Raw genomic sequence first — 19,272 nt, 5'->3', positions numbered from 1 at the left:
CTACTCTGCACAACTTGGTCGCCATGTACAAAAGCCCTAGCTCGGACAGCCTCAGTGGGAAAGGCCGGCTGACGGGCGATCTCATTAATAAATTGAGTTCCTGTTACAGCTGGGCCCTGAAGACGCACAAGGATGTAGATGCCATGCAGAGGGCTATGATGGCCCTATACCATCATCACTTCCAATGATACAGTGGCCAACCACACCTTTTACCCACAGGGCCCAACTCTTGGTGCCAGAAAACGCTGCAGAGGCTAGGGGCGAGCCAGCGCCAAAACATCCCTGTGGCGTGCCTCCTAACGCCTGTAAGGCCCTGCTTCCGGTATAACAGAGACTTTCTGATAAGTTGCTTCAGCACTGACTACGGTGAAAAACGCAGAACAGCAATGAGTGCTTGCACTCCATGACATGGGTACTTGCACCCACAAAGCGACATGCCTCATTGTTCAGTGCCGAAGCAGTGGTAGCTGAGGCAGTTATGAAGTTTAATGCAGGCAATGAAAAAAGCTCTGGAGACATATTGAAAGAGCTAGGGCTGAACCATAGCTCCCTCGGTATGAAGCACATGACCGAAAAAGATTACCGTCATTCTGTGGCATCAGCATGCAAGCGCTCATCAGCCGAAAACCTGCAGCAGACCTTGAAAAAGAGGCACGTCAGTGCAGCCAAGCAGTTGGACTATATGCCTGGGGCTTACTAGTCAATTCCAAGTCTAAATATGGAATTAGCTATTACTGTATAGCACTGAGCAAAGTGTCTTACGTTTTTCTCACTTTTCTCAAAACATAGTTTTGGGTCACTTTGCTTATTTGCTGCATCAGTATCTTTGGATCCAGGGTAGCTAGAGCTATTTCCTTTTCTTTTCTTCTTTCTTTTTTTTTTGCAGCATGAAGCTGAATGTGTTGGAAAAGCAACACTGAGAGCAGATTTCCAATTTTTCTACTCCAAAATTTGCTTTTATTTGCATTTACATTTGCTCGTATTATTGATACTGTGAACACCAAACTTCAAGGGGCAGTAAAATGACAAATAATTGTTCAATTTCGAATCTGTTTCCAGCGTTGCTACCCTTATGCATTGCAGTATCCGTCTATATGTTGTTTACAACTCTCCCTTTAGCAGTTAAACTTCATTTGTTCCAGCAAACAATAGAACGTAATTACTACTAATTATCTCGGCAACTACTTTGTATATGCAAAATATAATTGGATATTTAGAATCGGCACAAAAGCTGAATGAGCTGTGACGCGCAAGACCCGCGACGAGGAGCCACGGTTCTCGGAGGCAAGGCGCGGGATCGACGGTAGTTGACTGAGCGACGAACAGGTGGCGTGAGTGCGGAGAGGACAGCGGCGCGAGCATGCGAGCGTGCGGGGAGAGAGTGCCGAAAGGGAGAACTCGGAGTGTGGTTGACTGGTGCGGAAGGTTGGCGTTCGGGAAATAAAGCGGTAGTTTGGGACCACGTGTGGCGTGTCGTTGATCGTGACAAGTGGGGGCTCGTCCGGGATCTACGTGGACATGGAGACAGTGGACGTTCCCGAACAATTGGTACAGCATGTGCTGGGGCAGACGAGCGGATCCACCATGGAACGCGAGCAAATCGCGGCAGCTGTCAGACAAAGACTGATGGCGGCCGAGGCAGTGCCTATGGGTTCTACGACAACGGCGGCGGCGGTTCAACCGGCGAGCGACTGCGCTCCGCACTCCACAGGAGGTCAGCCAGGTCAGCCTCCAAGGTTTAAGGGGTTGAACGACCATCAGTCCCCCGAGGAATTTTTGGACCGGCTTGAAACGTTTTGTTTGGTCAGCGGTGTCGCAGCTGACAAGAGGCTTACGCACATTGTGCCTGCTGCGCTGGAAGGTAGCGCGAAGTTGTGGTGGCGATTCGTGAACTCGTTTGCGTCGTGGGAGGAGTTCACTGCGGCGTTTATTGCAGAATTCTCCTCCATTGACGCGAAGCGCCGCTTGAAACAAGAGCTGGAGCACCGGACGCAACATCCCCAAGAAAATTTAAAGGAATTTATATATACCATCGCGGCCTACTACGACTGGATTGGTGGCGAAGTGCCCGAGTCGGAAAAGGTTGACCGCGTGCTGCGGCAGATGCACCCGCAACTCCAGGATTTGGTGGAGGGAAGACAGTTCAGCAGTCTCGCGGAGTTGGCGAAGGCCGCTGACGGTCTCATGGAGCGTTTCTGAAGGCGCATGCAGTACAAGCCACCACCACCCCCGACTGACCAAGTCTCGAGAGACTTGGCCTTCCAATCGACTATAAACGTGGCCAGCGTGCCGGAACACAACCCGGAGGGTTGATCACAGCGGCTGCCGCGCCGTTCCAGTATCCGCCGGCGGCATCCCCCTGGCCGTTGCACCCCGTGGCGATACAGCCCTCCTACCACCGAGACCAATTGCACGGATTGGCCGCATTCGCCACAAGGACGCCACATCTCTCAACGCCGTCACAGCAGCAAAGGTACCAGCCGGGTGACCACAGAGGATTCAACTGCCATCGCTGCGGAGGCGTCGGTCACATGGCCCGCGAGTGCCCTACAGGTCGGCGTGGAGGCCCACCCCGCTGCTACCAATGCAACGGGATCGGACATATCCGCTCTCAGTGTACGGGAAACGAGGGACGGTAGGTGCTACACCGGCAAGCACCTACGAGACTGCGCTGCAAGTAGCGGCCTTGGCCGGCAACAAAGAGCCTCTCCTGGAAGTGCAGATCGGGAGGACGACGTTCCAGGCCCTACTGGACACAGGCTCGAGTGTGAGCTTGCTTGGATTGCCGGTGGCAAGGGTAGCGGTCGAGGCGGGCGCCAAACCCAAGACACAGGAACGAGCACTCCGCCTGGCAACAGGTTGGTCTCAGTCAACGACTTCCCTCAAGTGCAAAATAAAGTGGGCCACAAGCAGCCGCAATCAACGCTTCCTGTGTGTGCCAGACTTGTGTCGGGACATTGTGCTGGGCAGAGATTTTTTAACAGCAACAGGCATCTCTTTACATGTATCGCTGGGGGTGGACGATTGGAACCGATCCACAGCGCATGGTGCCATTTGCTAAGTACGAAAAGGACCCAGCGACAGCACTTGCAATAGAAGATGGAGAGTCGTACCACTTGCACAGCCTCTTTGAAGAAGTGCTTGTAGTTCCAGGCATAGAGAACATGCATCAGGCTGGCACCAGGGAACTACACCCAAGCATGAGTAAAGTTTTCGATGACTTTAGCCATCTGTTTACTACAGTTGCGGGATGTACCACCCTGGCTCAGCACCGCATTGACACGGGGGACAGTGCGCCCGTGAGATGCAAGCTACGTCCAGTGAATGCGAAGAAGCAGAAGATCATTGAGGGCTGTGTGGATGACCTCCTACAACAGGGCCTTATAAGACGAAGCACCAGCCCGCGGACTAGCGCCCCAGTGCTCGTTGCAAAGAAGTCTGGAGGCTACCGGCTCGCTGTGGACTACCGTCCATTAAACTCATGCACCCGAGTACCTGCCTACCCAATGCCTCGAACAGACTGGCTGCTAGCGCAGTTGGGCCGAGCAATGCGGTTTTCCAGCTTTGATCTCTCCCAAGGGTTTTTCCAAATTCCTGTTTGCAAGGCTGACATAGCTAAAACGGCCTTCATTTGCCATCAAGGTACATTTGAATTTACGAGGATGCCCTTCGGGGTGGCAGGCGGTCCAGCAACTTTTCAAACCCTAATGGACCAGGTGCTGCAGGGAATCAATCACCACTTTGCTATGGCATATTTAGATGATGTCCTTGTATACTCAGAGACACTGGAGAAACATGTTGAACATGTAAGGGAAGTGCTACAACGCATTGAGGGTGCTAGCCTTACAATTAATCCAGATAAAGTACAGGTCTGCCGTCAGTCCCTCAAGTTTTTAGGTCACATCATCTCCCCTGGGCAGTGCAGATTAGATGAGAACAAGGTGCGTGCAGTGCTGGATTACCCAAGACCCAGTACGGTTAAGCAGCTGCAAGCCTTCCTGGGACTTGCCGGCTACTACAGAAGCTTCATCCCTCACTTTTCACTGACGACACATTCACTGACCAACCTTTTGAAGAAGAACGAGCCATGGCAGTGGGAGGAGCGCTGTGGGGATGCGCGACCCTCGCGCCTCCCCTGGTGTTTTTCCCGCATAGCGCGTCTCCGGTAATCCCGCTTTGCCGCGTGGCCTGCGTGACGTCAGCGCGGTCGATGTGGTTGAAACGCAGTCCGAGAGATGGCGCGAGTGTTGCGCGGCTAACGCCGCGAGGTTACTTGGGCGCCGAAAGGAAGGCGCTTGCTCTCTTGGGTTCGAGGCAGGGAGCGGGACGGGCATGCGACACGTGCAGCGCGGCTCTTTCCCGGCGGGTCGACGCACGGCGGGGACGTCTCCCGCGTGCGCGCCACCCATGCTTCTGCGAGACCGCCTCGCGTGGCCGCCTTCGAACGCGCCACGATTCGCGTGACTATACACGCGAACGACCAGGCGTTGGGATCCAGCATGGAGCGAACATATTCGCTCGCAAGGACGCGGTGAGTCGGACTTCTAGATTTGTCGCGCGCCCATCGGCATGTTTTGTGGATAGCAACTCGGCTAGCAGGCATTGATGTATGAAAGGTGCAATAAATGGCCCTGTGATTGTTTGCACTACTGTGTTGTCGTTCCTTTGTCCCAAGAGTACGGTGTGAGAGTCCCACATCAGACCCCACAGTGCCAAGAACAGGCTTTCACTGCACTCAAGCAGGCCTTAGCTCAGGATGCTGTTATAAGCCTCCCAGATCTAAATCGACCCTTTGTGGTGGAGACAGATGCAAGTGGCATTGGCATTGCAGCTGTGCTACTGCAGGCTGGCCCTGATGGTCTGCAGCCCGTTTCCTTCATTAGCAGAGTACTTACAGCAGCCGAGAGCCATTATACTGTCCAGGAGTGGGAATGCCTGGCAGTAGTCTGGGCAGTGGACAAGTTCAGGGCATATCTTGAATTTACGGAGTTTGAGATACACTGTGACCACTCCTCCCTGGCATGGATGTTTAATACCGACCAAGCTTCACCCAGGGTCAAGCGTTGGGTTCTTCGGCTGCAGGGCTTCAACTGCCGAATCAAGCACAGACGAGGGCTGGCAAACATACCCGCTGATGCCTTGAGTAGAGCCCCTCTCCAGTGTGAAGACAACCCAAGTGACAACCTACATGAGACGCTGTTCCCCATTGCTGCTCCAGAACCTGAAGGCAAAATTACATTTGATGAAGTAGCTGTGGCCTCGGAGGTTGACTCTTCGCTGCTGAGTGACACAACACAGCTGGTACAAGAACAGGATCGTGTTGACCGCCTCTTAAAGCTGAAGGCAGTGGTCCAAGGGACTCAGCTCCCAAGTTCGGACCCTGATCATCGCCTCTTTCGTGATCTGGCCGAAACAACGGAACTGCAGCCAAGCGGATTGCTGGTTCAGCAAAGAGGGAACCAGAAGGTAGTGTGGTTACCTAATCACTTGCGGCAGCTGGCACTGAAGGTGGCCCACGACCATCCTGCAGGCCATGCAGGCCATGCTGGATTTTTCAAAACTCTGAGGCGTGTGGCTGCACGATTCGTCTGGCTGGGCATGCGAGCAGACATATCAAAGTATGTGCAATGCTGTACTGTCTGTCAGCGCACAAAAGCTCGGCGCAAGAAACCAGAGGGCCTCATGAGCAGTCAGTGGGCAACATCACCCATGGAAGAGCTCAGTGTTGACATTATTGGGCCCTTGCCATTTACACCCCGGGGCCACAAATACTTGCTGGTAGTTATTGACAAATTTACAAAGTTCCCAGAGCTTTTCCCTCTACGAGCAGCAACAAGTGCAAAAATACTGGAGTGCATGGTGCAAGTCTTCTGCCGCCATGGCACACCTGTGGCCATCACCAGTGACAATGGCAAGCCCTTTGTTAGCACACTATGGCGCAACCTCTTGAAACACTGGGGCATCAAAGATCGTCACACAGTGCCTTACCGGCCGGCTGGCCAAATGGTAGAGCGTCACAATGGCACAATTAAGCAGTGTCTACGGGCATACTGCTCTAACCACAAAGACTGGGACCGGCATATACCTGAGATCGCCCTTGCCATGCGTACTGCCGAGAGTGTTGTAACCGGATATACTCCAGCATTGTTGTGTTACGGCTGCGAGTTGCGCACCCCATGGGAACCTACAAGCGACAAGGAGGACACAGAGCCTCCAAAAGCAGCACACCATGCACTTGCTGCAGAACTCCAGCGGTGCGTAGGAGAGGCCCTCCAGTATGCTCGGTCACATCAGGCAGCTGCTTGGAAGGTGCAGAAATCCTGTTACGACCGTCATCGTCGGCCAACAACCATCAAAGAGGGTGACCTTGTGCTCCTGGATTCCCATACCTTGGGTGATGCGGCCAAGGGCGTTTCGGCGAAATTGGCACCGCGGCGAAGTGGACCTTATTGTTTAATCAAACGATTAGGTGACAATAACTTTGTTTTGAGCGGTCCTGCTACAGGACGTCATCGAACTACTGCCCATGCTGATCAGTTGATGCTCTACCATGAGCCATGGCTCCTCCCTACCAGCACAGCTTCACGATTCGAGGGGGGGGAGAGTTGTGACGCGCAAGACCCGCGACGAGGAGTCACAGTTCTCGGAGGCCAGGCGCAGGATCGACGGTAGTTGACTGAGTGACGAGCAGGTGGCGTGAGTGCGGAGAGGACAGCGGCGTGAGCATGCGAGCGTGCGGGGAGAGAACTCGGAGTGTGGTTGTGTGGTGCGGAAGGTTGGCGTTCGGGAAATAAAGCGGTAGTTCGGGACCACGTGTGGCGTGTCATCGATCGTGACAGAGCATATGCAGTTTCATCGATTTGGTCAAGAAATAACATAGGCTAGCTCTACGACCCATGTCCCCCATTAAGTGCTCACACTTATGGCCTCATACCCCTGGTCAAGTGGGCAAGTTAAGTGCACTAACAGAGAGTGCACTCGGTTTTAAGTGCCCTTTACCAAATCTAAACGTTGCAAGCTGAGTACTCGCAGAAGAGTGCACTCCGGTTGGAGTGCCTGCACGGAACGCACTTTGCTGGTCGAGTACGTAGCCTCGCTGCCAGCGGTTTCAACGGTACAAAATGTAATGCATAGAAAAAGGACACAGAAGTTAATTCCAGCTGTTCAACAGCTTTTAACAAAATAATCAGAGCATAACTTGCTGATATTCTGTTCAAGCAGGATCAAATGCCACCTCGTCGCACGCCACCATCTTGTTCTGTATTGGCTAGGCATTCGTCTTGGCCGGCCTTGACTTGCAACACTCTTATTATAAAAATATGTTCGTTTTTTGTTGAATAAATATAGATTACGATTTTTTTTATTTATAATACAAATAAAGCAATCGCTTATTAGAAGTTTTTTTATTTTAATCTACATCTTAAAAAAACATCGTCTTAGTCTGTCCCCCCCCCCCCCTTTTTTTGTGCTAGTGCACTCTGTTTTCCTGTTTAGCACCGCGTAGCCTAAAGTGTCACTCAAGGTCTCGAAGTGCACTCCCCCTAAGTGCACTTAACTTGCCGGCTTGACAGGGGTACTAGGGCCAGATGATTAGCTTTGTCTTGGCCTGTGCCATAAGAGCGCCCGTTTTGGAAGCAAACAGTGCTAAAAAACAGACAAAAGAAGACATGAGATGGTGTGCTGCTTTGCCCTGTTTGCCCCCGTTTTTAGTATTGTCTGCTTTCTAAACACATACAAATTAGGTAACATAGTCACATTATTGGAGTACCCACCTGGCTGCTGAGATGTCCCACAAGTGGTGGGTTGGCCCAGCGACCCCAACGGCTTGGGTTCAGGCTGGCCAGAAACGATGTGGTGCGGGCTGCTGCGGAACTCAACCGACCCCCAGCGCCTCGCGATGTCGTCGTTGCACTTCCAGCTGATCCCCCTGCCGTGCCACCACTCGGAGAGAGGGACGTGCTGCTGGCCGGGCTGGCAGTGCCTTCTGGCGGCGGTGGTGGTAGTGAGAACGGGCTGTCCCGCACAGAGCGCACGGATCGCCGGCCACTGGGACCCAGGGGTGGATTTTCCCCACTGCGGGGGCCCTCCTCCGTGCGCACCTTGCGGCTTGAGGCGTTACTCCGCTTGGCAGCCCGCTTGCGCTTCAGCACGTCACTTAGCCGCCTGCACGGGCACAAGAGCAGCATTGCAGAGTGCCTCCTAATAACGACAGTCCATCAGATTCACCTGCACTTTCTCATCCTCTTGTGCCTTGCTATTTGTTCTACCAGGGAAACACGGCATATGTATGGAGCTGTTTGTATTACCCAATGCAAATGTCATGCAGACCGAGTCCACAACGCTCCCTGTACTTACAGAAGCGTTAACGCTAGGCTCATGCAGCAGGTGCCAGGTTAGTTCGGCACGAGCACAAGGCTAGCACTGAACTGCAGTGAACTAGTTATTGAAGTCCAGCGTGAATTGAACTTCTAGATCCCGAAATTGGATAACTCTTTCCAGATGAATGCTTGTCTGCATTACTAACTGCAATAATAGCATATGGCCTCAAAAAGCAAGCTTCATGTAGGCAAGAATAAACTTAAGGATGACTTCTTCTTGGGCGAGTTGGCGTTTACTTAACAAGATGCTTTTTAGCGCAAATACTCGAAAGAAAGATAACAGAGAGAGGCAAAAGGAAAGACAAGCACTGGCCTCGTCTTTCGCACTCGTCTTTCCTTTCCTTTTGCCTGTTTTCTTTTTTCAAGTTTTCACACAAAAAGCATCATGTTAGGCATGAATAAAATGCAACAAAAATAAATTCAACAGTGAAAAATTCAAAAAGAAAAGGTTGGTTATCAGCCACATAGACTTGTTATGTGGCTGATAAGCCTTATAAAGCCTTATAAAAAATACTGGCAAGTCGTAAGAGTGCCCTAAAGAATTTGCTACAACTTTTGTTTCTTGAACCAATTTCAGTTTTGATACCTAGGAGGTGGATGCACCACGATACGTTGGCTCGCTCCTTTCCCACAATCGCTGTAGCTACCACACACGAACTGCCCACGAAACAAGTGTTTGGCACGAACAAGCGTTGCAAGGCTTCTGAAATGCTATTTAAACAGTCCACACCAACTTAGTATTTGCCTTTAGTGTCCCTTTAAAGTTGTGATGTTTAGAATTTGTAACTTTTTGCACTAATTTGTAAAGTATCTTGCTTCAAGGATCAATATTTTGGGCAACAAATAACAAAATTAACAAGATAAACCCATGTTCCTCCTATCCAAGTTGTTTTATGCTATTTTCTTACAATTATTATTTTTTACTCTCCGCAATCTGCCAGCGTTGATATGTCCAGCGGCCAGAGTAGATGGTTTTTTTTGCAGTGACAGCTGGTATGATAAGTGGTACAATGTAGATTTTGATGTTCTGGCTTCAAAATTTAAGTCTTTCTTTAATTCTTGCTGTACTGTTCTCACAATGCAAAAACTGAAGTTCTATGTATTAAAATGGCATTTATATAGACCTCCTTTTTAATAATGCTTGCATTATTGCATTCTTCACCTTATGGGCTATTGACACATGCTTTAAAATTAAATTTTCATTTCGCCATTTTCTAACAATGGAGGCCCAAAATAATAGTGTGGCTTTTAATTATTTTGGATAATTCGTGAAATAATTGCCCTGTACAAAAAACGAAATATTTAAAATTCGGATGAAGAACTAAGCAAGTATGCATAAATTCATCAATATTGGTTGAAAAATAATTGTCACTTTCAGGACCAGGCTGCCTTAACATGCAGTAACCTATAAACCCTTACTAACCTAAATTGTGACAAATAATGCATGCATTGTCAGGCCCAAAGTTGGACAGCGAGACAGCAAAGATAGGCACAAACAAGGCAGAATGTATCAAAACAGGCAATGTATCATCTTGGCGAGAACAATATGCAGAAATACAGTCGAACCCACTTATAGCAATACTGGATTTAGCAACATATGACGAACGCCAATCGCTACAATGTTCCCTTGGATTGGCTATTGTTAATTAAATCCGAGTACTGGATGTGTAAGCCAGAAGGAAAAATGCTGTAAGATAATTAAATAACTGATTGCTAAAACAAATTAAGGTGATTATCCACGAAGGATTTTTGAATAATAGCATGAAGCTGCAAAGTAATGGGTTAACTTTTCATTTATGTGTACATTTTTCTTATTCTTCTTCCATTGCGGCTCCATTGCGGCTTTGATGCTTTTCTTCCTTTCTTTTGCAGTGTGGATCTTCCTTTCACTGCATGAAGACTTTGTTCTTGAGTAGCACTTGCTTCATCTGCATTCTGCCACTTGCTGGCCTTGTATCGGCATTCCACTGCTGCATGACATTTTCACTCCTGATCTACTTCCTTGGGTGGCGGGTACTGCAGCTGTATTCTGCTGCAGCACGGCAATGTTTCCTTTCCAGAACTTCCTTGGAAGATGGCTTGCGAGGCAAACGTGCGACACTCCAAGCTATACTGCGCCAATGCAGTGCAAAGCAAGCAACACTACGCTACATCAAGCGAACCACATTCTTTCTGGTACGAGAAACCGTGATGAGATGCCACGTCACTGCGCCCTGTACCTGCTACCTCTCTCTCCCTCTTTCACAAACGAGTGCAACCCGAATAGAGCCTTTTTATGCGCAACTGCAGTGCAAATCCACGACAAGACGCTATGTCACCCAAACTAATCTTGCTATGTCTTTGTTCCCGACATGCAGCCCTGACGGTACACAAGTACACTGCACTTTTTACGAGAAACTGCAATGAGGTGCTATGTCACTGCAACTGCACTTTTATCTTATTTTTGCGAGAGACTCATGCTTATGGTTCATATTTATTCATAGATTCAAGGCCTATGCAGATAGCCTAATGATAGGACACTCAGTTGTTGAGTGCGTGGTCCCCAATTCAATATGCACCACCGCCAAACCACAGCCTTTTTTTTAATGTGTGAACCATTCTATTAGAGACCAGATCAGGTCAGAAACAGTTTTTCTGTTGTGAGTAGACAAGAAAATGTTTCGCATTTAAAAAAATGCAATGCATCGCACCCACATGTGTTCCGTGAATGCCTTTCATGCTTCTCTTCAGTCTCCCTTCAGCCTCTCAGAAAAAGAAATTTTAAAAAATCAGAGAAATCGGAGAGCGGAGAGAGGCACACAAAGCTGGCGATGCAGCAAAGGCATGCTGTATATGGCGCACAAGCGGATGCATCATGTAGATGGGTGCAGCAGCTCAAATGTTTTTCTTTTCAATGATTTCGCATTCCTTGGCATTCCAGAGACCCAGTAGCCAGACTTAATTGTTTAGCCCATAATGTGGCATGGGAACCTTGAAGTACGCAGGAAAATTTACTATAGAACACACAAAAATACAAGGTGCCTGCTCATTGTTACATCAGACTATTGTTAAGGCAAGTAGTGCTGTAAGTTGGTTGAACAGAACTTGTTTCTGTCGAATTAAAATGTTTCAATGTTTGTCCTCTCTGCTTCTTCCATGCAATCTGGTTATACCAATTATGACTTATAACAATGGAATTTTTTTGCCACTTGAATACTGGTATAACCAAGTTCAACTGTAAAATACATGTCTGCTAAGCAATGACATTAACAGCGTGTTCCAAATCTGTGTATGTGTCATGAAAAAATTTGAGTTTAAATGTAATTCATTTGAGAGCGAAACAGTTAACGATTTAATGCGATAACACCGACAGAACTATGAATTATTGTCAAGGTGTGACACCAAGCACTTGTATTTAAGATGAAGGAACTTTAGTCAATGAATCTAGTGCTGTAGCTGAAGTGAACACAATACACTCACATCTGAGCACTGGCTGCACCCATACTGAAGTGGTCACTGTCCCCAGCATTGTTCATAGGTGGAAGGTGACCAACTGAGGTGGAGGACAGAGCGCCCCAGAGCATAGTGGCAGCTGTGTGGCCGTCGCGGCTAGAGCTGGCCAGAGGAGTTGAGTCCTCGGCAAACTTGGTTGCACCAGATGACCCATCACCACTAGCTGTGGACACTTCTTCCTGAGCCAGCTGCTTCACTCTGTGCATGACACCCTCTCGTCGAAAGTGCACCCCAAACACCTGCACAAAGAAAGGAAACATTTGCAGAGGAAGCTATAGACCAGAAATTTTTTACTCTCAGACCTACGTTTAGAGCAAGTGCACTTAAGCGGGGACCTAGCTTTCACATTGTGTGAAGTGGCCAAGAAAATCAATTTACTGAAAATCACATTTTCAGTTTCTATAACCCCTTTTCTATCTGATCCTGAAATATTATTGCTTAAAACCACGTAAAAGTGCTCTAAAAAATTTAATGTATCAGCCAAGGTGGCGAAAAATTTCGCAGAAATCATGGAAGAACCGCATTTTTCAAGACAATACCTCTAGAACGGCACAACCGAGCGCCATCTCAGTCTCATCGGAAAGCACATTTCTCCGTCCTCAAATTTGCCACTTCAGCTACCTCCCCCACACAGAAGCAAGCACACAAAAAGCAAATGATTGAAGGAGAGTTTGCGATGGGGCAGCTGACGAGAAAGTCACAATGAGTGAACACTGGCAGCATGCATGCGATAAGTACAGGCTAAGAGTCATCATGGCCAGTTGGTTGTTCAACCACTTCCCGCAGCCCCTGCAAAAGGTTGTTGCCCGCTACAAGCTCTGTGTATTCTGCTTTTAGAAAGCTCACACAATGCCAGATGGTTCCTGGTTCTGATCTACACAACCAAGTTACCACGAGGCACAGCAGCTCGGAGTAAATATGTTGAACCCTAAAGTCCCATGGTAAAAAGAATAGTCTGCCAGAGAACAATGGTGCACAACACTGTTACACAATGAACGACACCATTGTTCTAAAGGTGCGAGAACTGTCTGGCGCCCTACAGCAACACTTCCAAAACAAAACATTAACCCAGGTTGCTGCCGATCCCGCCTGACAGTTTTAAAAAGCCCCTGAAATGGTTTGGACAAATTTTGTAGACGCGTAGGGTACATCCAAAGTTAATCATTCGCACCACAATTTGTGTGAAACGTCTCACATTAAGAGAGCCACAGACGACTACAAGTTACCCTCCTTCATAGTCGTGCATTTTCCCCTCAACTCATTCGCCGAGTGATCGGGGCTAAGCTCCGCCTTCACTGGCTTTGCGTCATGATGGCACATCATGTCGTCGACTTCCGGTTCTCTAGGAGCGCGCGCACGAAGCCTCTCCAAACTCTCCGCCAGCTGCTTGGCAGTCGACCCCAAGCGAGAGCTATAGAAGCAGCGAGTGTTGCGAGCATTCTGTCGCAGCGCTGAACGTGTCTGGTATTCCGGTAACCACAGGCTAGTTGGGTGTTTCAACGGAACAGTGGAGACAAACTCAAGCTGATGAAGGAACTTTAGCGTAGACGTACGTGAGCTGCCTGAACGGTAATCACAGTCCAGCCACCTGTTGGTGCAGAGCTTAACCAGCCAAACAAAGAGCTAATATTGTACAACCAAGTGTAAAACATTTTAAACAATTACAAAAACAATGTGTTAATGATTACACTCCTGTGAAAAATTTACACCAGCAGCAAAGAAGAAAACATTTTGTTACTGCTACTGTGTGTGGTTGAGCTCTGTGCCACCAGGTGGCAGCACCATGCAAACTATTCACATTTGCGTTTCTGCTCATCCCGTGAAACACACGCAAGGGGACACGGGCCTGGCACTTGCGTTTACCCTAATACCGGACTCGCGAAATGCTATTGCATCAGTAATATTCCGGTGTAAAGTGACGGCCGCAAACGTGCAAATCCTGGCGCCAATTGGATAGTGGCAGTCCGATGCGCTGCAGCCAGTTTGCTCGTCTGCTGCCGTGCAGAGGGACACGATGTCACAGCTTGACCTATTGCCAGTCGCTACGTTTGCAGTCCACAACGCAACAAAGTTGAATCACAGTGCTCGCGAAAAGACAGACCGACTGACCGCAGAGCTCTCGTCAAAATGGAGCATGTAACACAAGCAGACGACACTTGCTGTGTGCCGGAAGTGCTTAAGTGTAGTGAGAAACTGTTCTTGTGCATTCTCTTTCTGTTACTCTGTTTTTACAGAAACAAATTAACTAACATTCCAACTATTACGAAGATCATTTGTTCACCATAAAGTGGAAAAATTATCGATGAGGCACCCTGGGCAGCCAATCGGATAGCTCGCCCACATGACGTCAACTGGGTGATTTACGTCCCATGGGTAGGGGTGGCTGAAAATTCCGCCGAGCAGTGTGCTGCGATCGGCAGCGATGTACATTTTTTGAACCTTATAATAAATTACATGCCTTACGCAAAGCACTAAGATGCGGCAATTAATGATCAGAAGGACCTGCTCTAACGACTCAGTATGTTTGTAGAATATTGTCAAAATTGTTTCAGGGTCCTTTTCATAAAACTTTGTTTGAGCAGGTTGCTAACGGTAAAGCAGTTCGATACACATGCTCGAAAGGAAGACAAAGCAAGGCCCATGCATGCACGCGCACACACATGCACACGCACACCAATTGGCCCTAATTTTCATCCTGGTAAACTTGCTGAATTGACCGTAAAGAAATACAAACTTCAACCAATGCTACATGTTTTCACTTTGCATTCCTCTTTAGATACACCTGCCCATATACGGCCATAGAAAAAGCTCAACTCCACCACTGCACAGTGGAGCATGCCAAGACAACAGCATGAAATGTGGCAACATCGCATGGCATCCAAAATATTGGTCACCGTTGTACATTGGTTCTACAGTAAAACCTCGTTAAACCGTACCCGCTTAAACAGTAGTTTTGGTTTAAAAGTAGTAAAGTCAATTCCCCGACTCAGCGGCCATTGAACATAATGTATTTTGTATCCGCATAAACCGTACCAGCTTATTGCGTACGCATCGGTTAAAACGTAGCGTTTCCACTTTTTGTCGCGCAAACACGGCGGTGCGTCGTCTCCATCGGGCGGCCCGGCAGAACAACAAGCCTCAGAGATCGGTACAACGGCCTCCAAGCGCCCTGTGCGTTTGCACGTGAAGCCGCATCAACATCAACATCATTTCGACGCCGCATAGACGCCGTTACAGTGTACTAGAATACTTTCCAGTGGCACGACCGCGCCTCTCCGCTGACGCGCGCGGTGGCACCTGCAGCGGCGGCGCTGCAATCGACCGCTCTTGAAAGCTCGTCCTGTTCCCCTCTGAAGCGTACGTGGCACACAAAAATAGAAAGCGTGTTTGGTTATGCACAGCCGCTGTTTTAACGCAATTCAGCTTGGGTTTTCAATTATTTTTTGGGTACTTTATGTGCGTAGAGGTGTTTGAGGTGGCCGTAAGATTTTGGGCGTGTCTTACTGAGCAAAGCCAGTAGCAGACGAAGGACAGTCGATGCGCTGCAATTTCTTTTTTCACGCTTAGTCGTCAACTCGGACTAGATGGCACTACCGGAATAATTTGCGAGTACCAAATTTTGCGAAGCAATTGTCATTTGCGGGACCAAATATTCGCATGATGTTCGCGATCGCAAAAGACACCTTACAGTGTCTGCTAGGGTGCGCATGCACAGATATCCGTCAAATTAAGGCTACACGAGAAAGCACTTCATTTTTAAAGTATGTGCTGCACAAGACGAAATCTGACGCGCAGAAAAAAAGGGAGAACGACTTCGAAACTGATTTCTCTGTCCCATACGATTTTATTCCAGGCGCTCTGTAATAGCGCAAGAATCATCCCGAGAGCTTTATGTACTTAACAAGCAGCTTAGAAATTGGGCTAAGTCAGTCTGCTTAGCTTCAGGTGCTGTGCTGCCTTTCTTTTTGACAGCATATGTGCTTTATTCAAGCCTTTGATAAAAAAATGGAGCCGTGTGGTGACATAAAAGCTGACTATGCGAGGAGTCAGGCTTTCTGCATGATCTCTGCATCCCACCTTCAAGGGAGCGGCGCAATGAATCATATGCAGGATGTCCATTACGCTTTCCCGATGAACTTTTTGTGCACTAAAGCAATTAGTGAAAATGTCTTCAAGCCTTGTTATAAAGCGGAACAGTTCCACCGAGGGGTAGAGTAAACCTCCTTCATCATTATGGCGCACAAATTCTGCAGCATGCAAGCGGCGCCCTTCTTCTGTTGGAAGTAAGAGGCTGTCATTACACGCACAGCATTTGGTGGGCAGCACACACTTTTTGGCCACGTATCCGGAAATGTAATATATAAGCCTTGAGTCGCTCCTCTGGACATTGTACTCGTGTTCCACTGCTTCACTGCCATGTGAACTTGAAGGTACTGCTTGTTTTTCTGTGCAAAGCTTCATCTGGTCAATCAGCTGTTGCTTTGAAGTTCCTTCCCGGTCCCCAACATCAAGAAGAGAACTGATGACATCTCCCTCTGCATTCCCGCCTGCAACACTGTGCGCCAAGTTATAAAAAGAGAGACAGTTAACAGTTAGCAGAAACTGCTGTGGCGTTGGGTGTGAGTTGCAGCCAGATGAGAGTCTAACGATTCCAAAAAAGTTTTCCACTTTATCCTGGCTCAGCCGGGATGTCAACAAGTAGCTAAAGCCAACTTGGTGATGCAAATAGCGAAGAAGCTCAAGAGTACTTGTTAGAGTAACTCTTAAGCCTTCTGCAGTGGACTCGCTCAGAAATTTCTTCTTATCAGCATGGCGCTCCCAGACGTCCAGGAAACATAGCATTTCCTTAATGGTTTCTTCACCTGCAGAATGGAGTCGGAGATCTTCGGCTGCGTACCTTGCAGTCATCACAGCAATCAGTGACTTCATTCTCATGAAGAACTTCTCTGTCGCTTCAATTTTACCACAGCTCCTTTCCAAATGAGTACGGTAAAGAAAGAATGCCCTCAAAGGACCATGCCCAAACAACTGGAATGCATAACTTGCCCGCATTTTTTCGAAATTGTTGGGGAATACGTGGACGCTGGTTATTCCAGGCATTGCTTTCATAGTGACAGCATTGCTATCCAGTTTGAGAGCTTCTCTTGGAAACTGCATTGAAACTGCACCATCAGGGGTGTCAAAAGTCGTGGTGAGAAGCCTGTTTCGCACGTTTTTTACTAGGTGAGGAAAATCAGAGAGAAAATTTAAGAACCGACTGCTCTCAACAGGATGGGGCTTCTTGCAGACAACTTCCTTCAAAGATGCTCGAATGTTAAAGATACTTGCAAACGACGCAAGCTGTTCCTTCTTTTGTTGTCTTGCCTAGGCAGTTAGTACTATAAGCTGCTCTTGCCTCGCGCCTAATTTGGCCTTGCAATCTCATTGTTAAGCTGGTAGTTAGGCAGCTTTCATTCCGTGACGCTGCGCCTTTGCAGAGGTGCATATCATGCGCTTCCAGCAGAGTGGTTATAGCATCTTGAATAGTTGCCACTGACGCGCCAGCCACCTGCTTACCCAGCACGAACGTCTTCGAGTTCATAGCACCGGCACTGTTTGCAGTGAAGAACACGGCCTTTTCCACATTCACCTCACCTGAGAGCGAGTCGAGGGAACATGAAGTAAAACATACTCCGTCTGCGTCGTGAAGTTCATGTAGCGTCCAGCGCTTCCCAGGCACTTTTATTTTCGTCACCGCAGCGACAGTCGCGGCCACACAGACTTCGTTGTCAACCGTCGCACCCGTAGGTTCGTCAACCTCTGTCGTCTCTGCAAGCTGCCCTCGTGCCTTTTTTCGTGGTGGGACTTCGTCATCGCCTTTCCTTTTTCTTTCGTTCCTCTTGGGAGTAGGCTGCTTGCTCAGGTAAGCTGGCAGATTTGGCAAAATTGTGGGGACTGCGTCCGGAGTAAGCGTAGGCGTACCGCGTGGGATGCGAACTTCCTCCCCATTTATACGGTGCACATAGTCCCGAACAATGAAGCGCTGCTCAAAATGCAGCTCACATACCGCGCAGTCTGTGGTTAGCGGCTTGTCGGCTCTATGTAGGTTTCTCTCCCACGTGCACCTCCGTTCCGGGTCTGCAGGCGCCTTGAATAACGATAGCTTCTTCGCACTGTTAGTTCGGGCGTATCCTGTGCTACACCCTGGGGCGTAGCAATAGTTGAGACGTTGCTTTGCACTCATTGATGCAAGTGGCCGCATTCACAAGAGAACGCTTGCGACGCACAACCGCACAGAGCAAAAAGCCACCACCAAAACACACCGCTGAAATGCAATGGTATTGCGTGCCCAGACCTGTCGCCTTCAAGAGTGGTCGACGGCAGCGCCACCGCTTCGGGTGCCACCGCGGGTGACACACGCCGCAAGGCGCAGCCCCCTCCGCTCGTTGCACTGAATTGCTTCTAGTTCACTGTAACGCCGTGCCAGAGAGCGTTGTAGCATCGTGCAAGCGAGGACTCTCATCATGCCGAAGCTAGGATAAAAAAGACGCCGGGTGCTCAGCATAGAAGAAAAATTAGACATCGTCTGTGCTACCGAATGTAACACGAAGAAGTCGGCGCTGGCCCGCGACATGGATCTGCTGTTGACTACAGTGTGTGGCATTTGGAATGCGAAGTTGCTCGGCAGCGCTGCTGCGACTGCGAAGAGATGTCGGCTACGAGGTTCGACTTTTCACTCGTTGCCGCTGTTGTTGCCGAAGTGTCAACTAGCGACAGTGATGAGGACGACACGGAAAGTGACAGCACGGGCTATTCAGGCCCGACAGTGGCAGAAGCTGCGCGTTACGTCAGCCTCATGAATGCGATCGTCGCAAGGAGAACAAGGGCGCGATAACGTAACCATTCCAAACGAAAAGTTTTCCGAACTCCGGCACCTGGCAATGAAAAAGGCGCCCCGGGACTTATGCAGCACTACTGTGCGCGTGCACGGAGAATACGTAACGCCAACAAGGAATCTGCCGTGCGAGTGTTTGCCGAGAGGAGGGGGGCTGGCTGAGAAGCTGGCACGCAGCTTCAGTAAGTTTGAGTCCGCTGTCGTCGTGCTAGGCCGCCGCGATATCAAACGAAAATAACACTTACATCCCGCGAAGTGAATAAATACTGCATGTTTTTTTCCCCTTTCATCGCACTCTCTCTGAGTTCCGTTTTCGACAGGTGTAGGCGATCTCATGCTATTTCGCTTAAACAGTACTACCGTTTAGTACGTACTTTTTCCGAGCTCCGGCCGGCTACGGTTTAACGAGGTTTCACTGTATAGAGTAGGCAGCTGAGCCACAGGGAAGTCTACATAATCGAGCAGGTAAGGCAAATCACTCATCCAAGAAAATCTGTCGGCGACTGTAACCAGTGGTCATGCTTGCTC

At 48.9% G+C, this 19,272-nt stretch overlaps 1 protein-coding gene across 4 annotated transcripts in view; it reads right to left on the bottom strand.

Annotated features, from left to right (window-relative positions):
* The window catches only part of ctrip (E3 ubiquitin-protein ligase ctrip), a 160,207-nt gene that overhangs the window by 72,104 nt on the left and 68,831 nt on the right, over positions 1 to 19,272 (bottom strand). For all 4 annotated transcript variants that reach the window (XM_065431586.2, XM_065431585.1, XM_065431588.1 and 1 more), the window contains exons 17-18: positions 11,838 to 12,109; positions 7,773 to 8,163 (exon numbers count right to left, since the gene is read on the bottom strand). In XM_065431586.2, the coding sequence (XP_065287658.1) occupies positions 7,773 to 8,163; positions 11,838 to 12,109 (663 nt within the window). The remainder of the gene's footprint in view (positions 1 to 7,772; positions 8,164 to 11,837; positions 12,110 to 19,272) is intronic.

This window comes from Dermacentor albipictus, chromosome 1, assembly GCF_038994185.2.
Source record: "Dermacentor albipictus isolate Rhodes 1998 colony chromosome 1, USDA_Dalb.pri_finalv2, whole genome shotgun sequence".
Lineage (NCBI taxonomy): Eukaryota > Metazoa > Arthropoda > Arachnida > Ixodida > Ixodidae > Dermacentor > Dermacentor albipictus.
The sequence above is the reverse complement of the archived record's forward strand: the minus strand, read 5'-3'. Positions and strand labels throughout refer to the sequence as shown.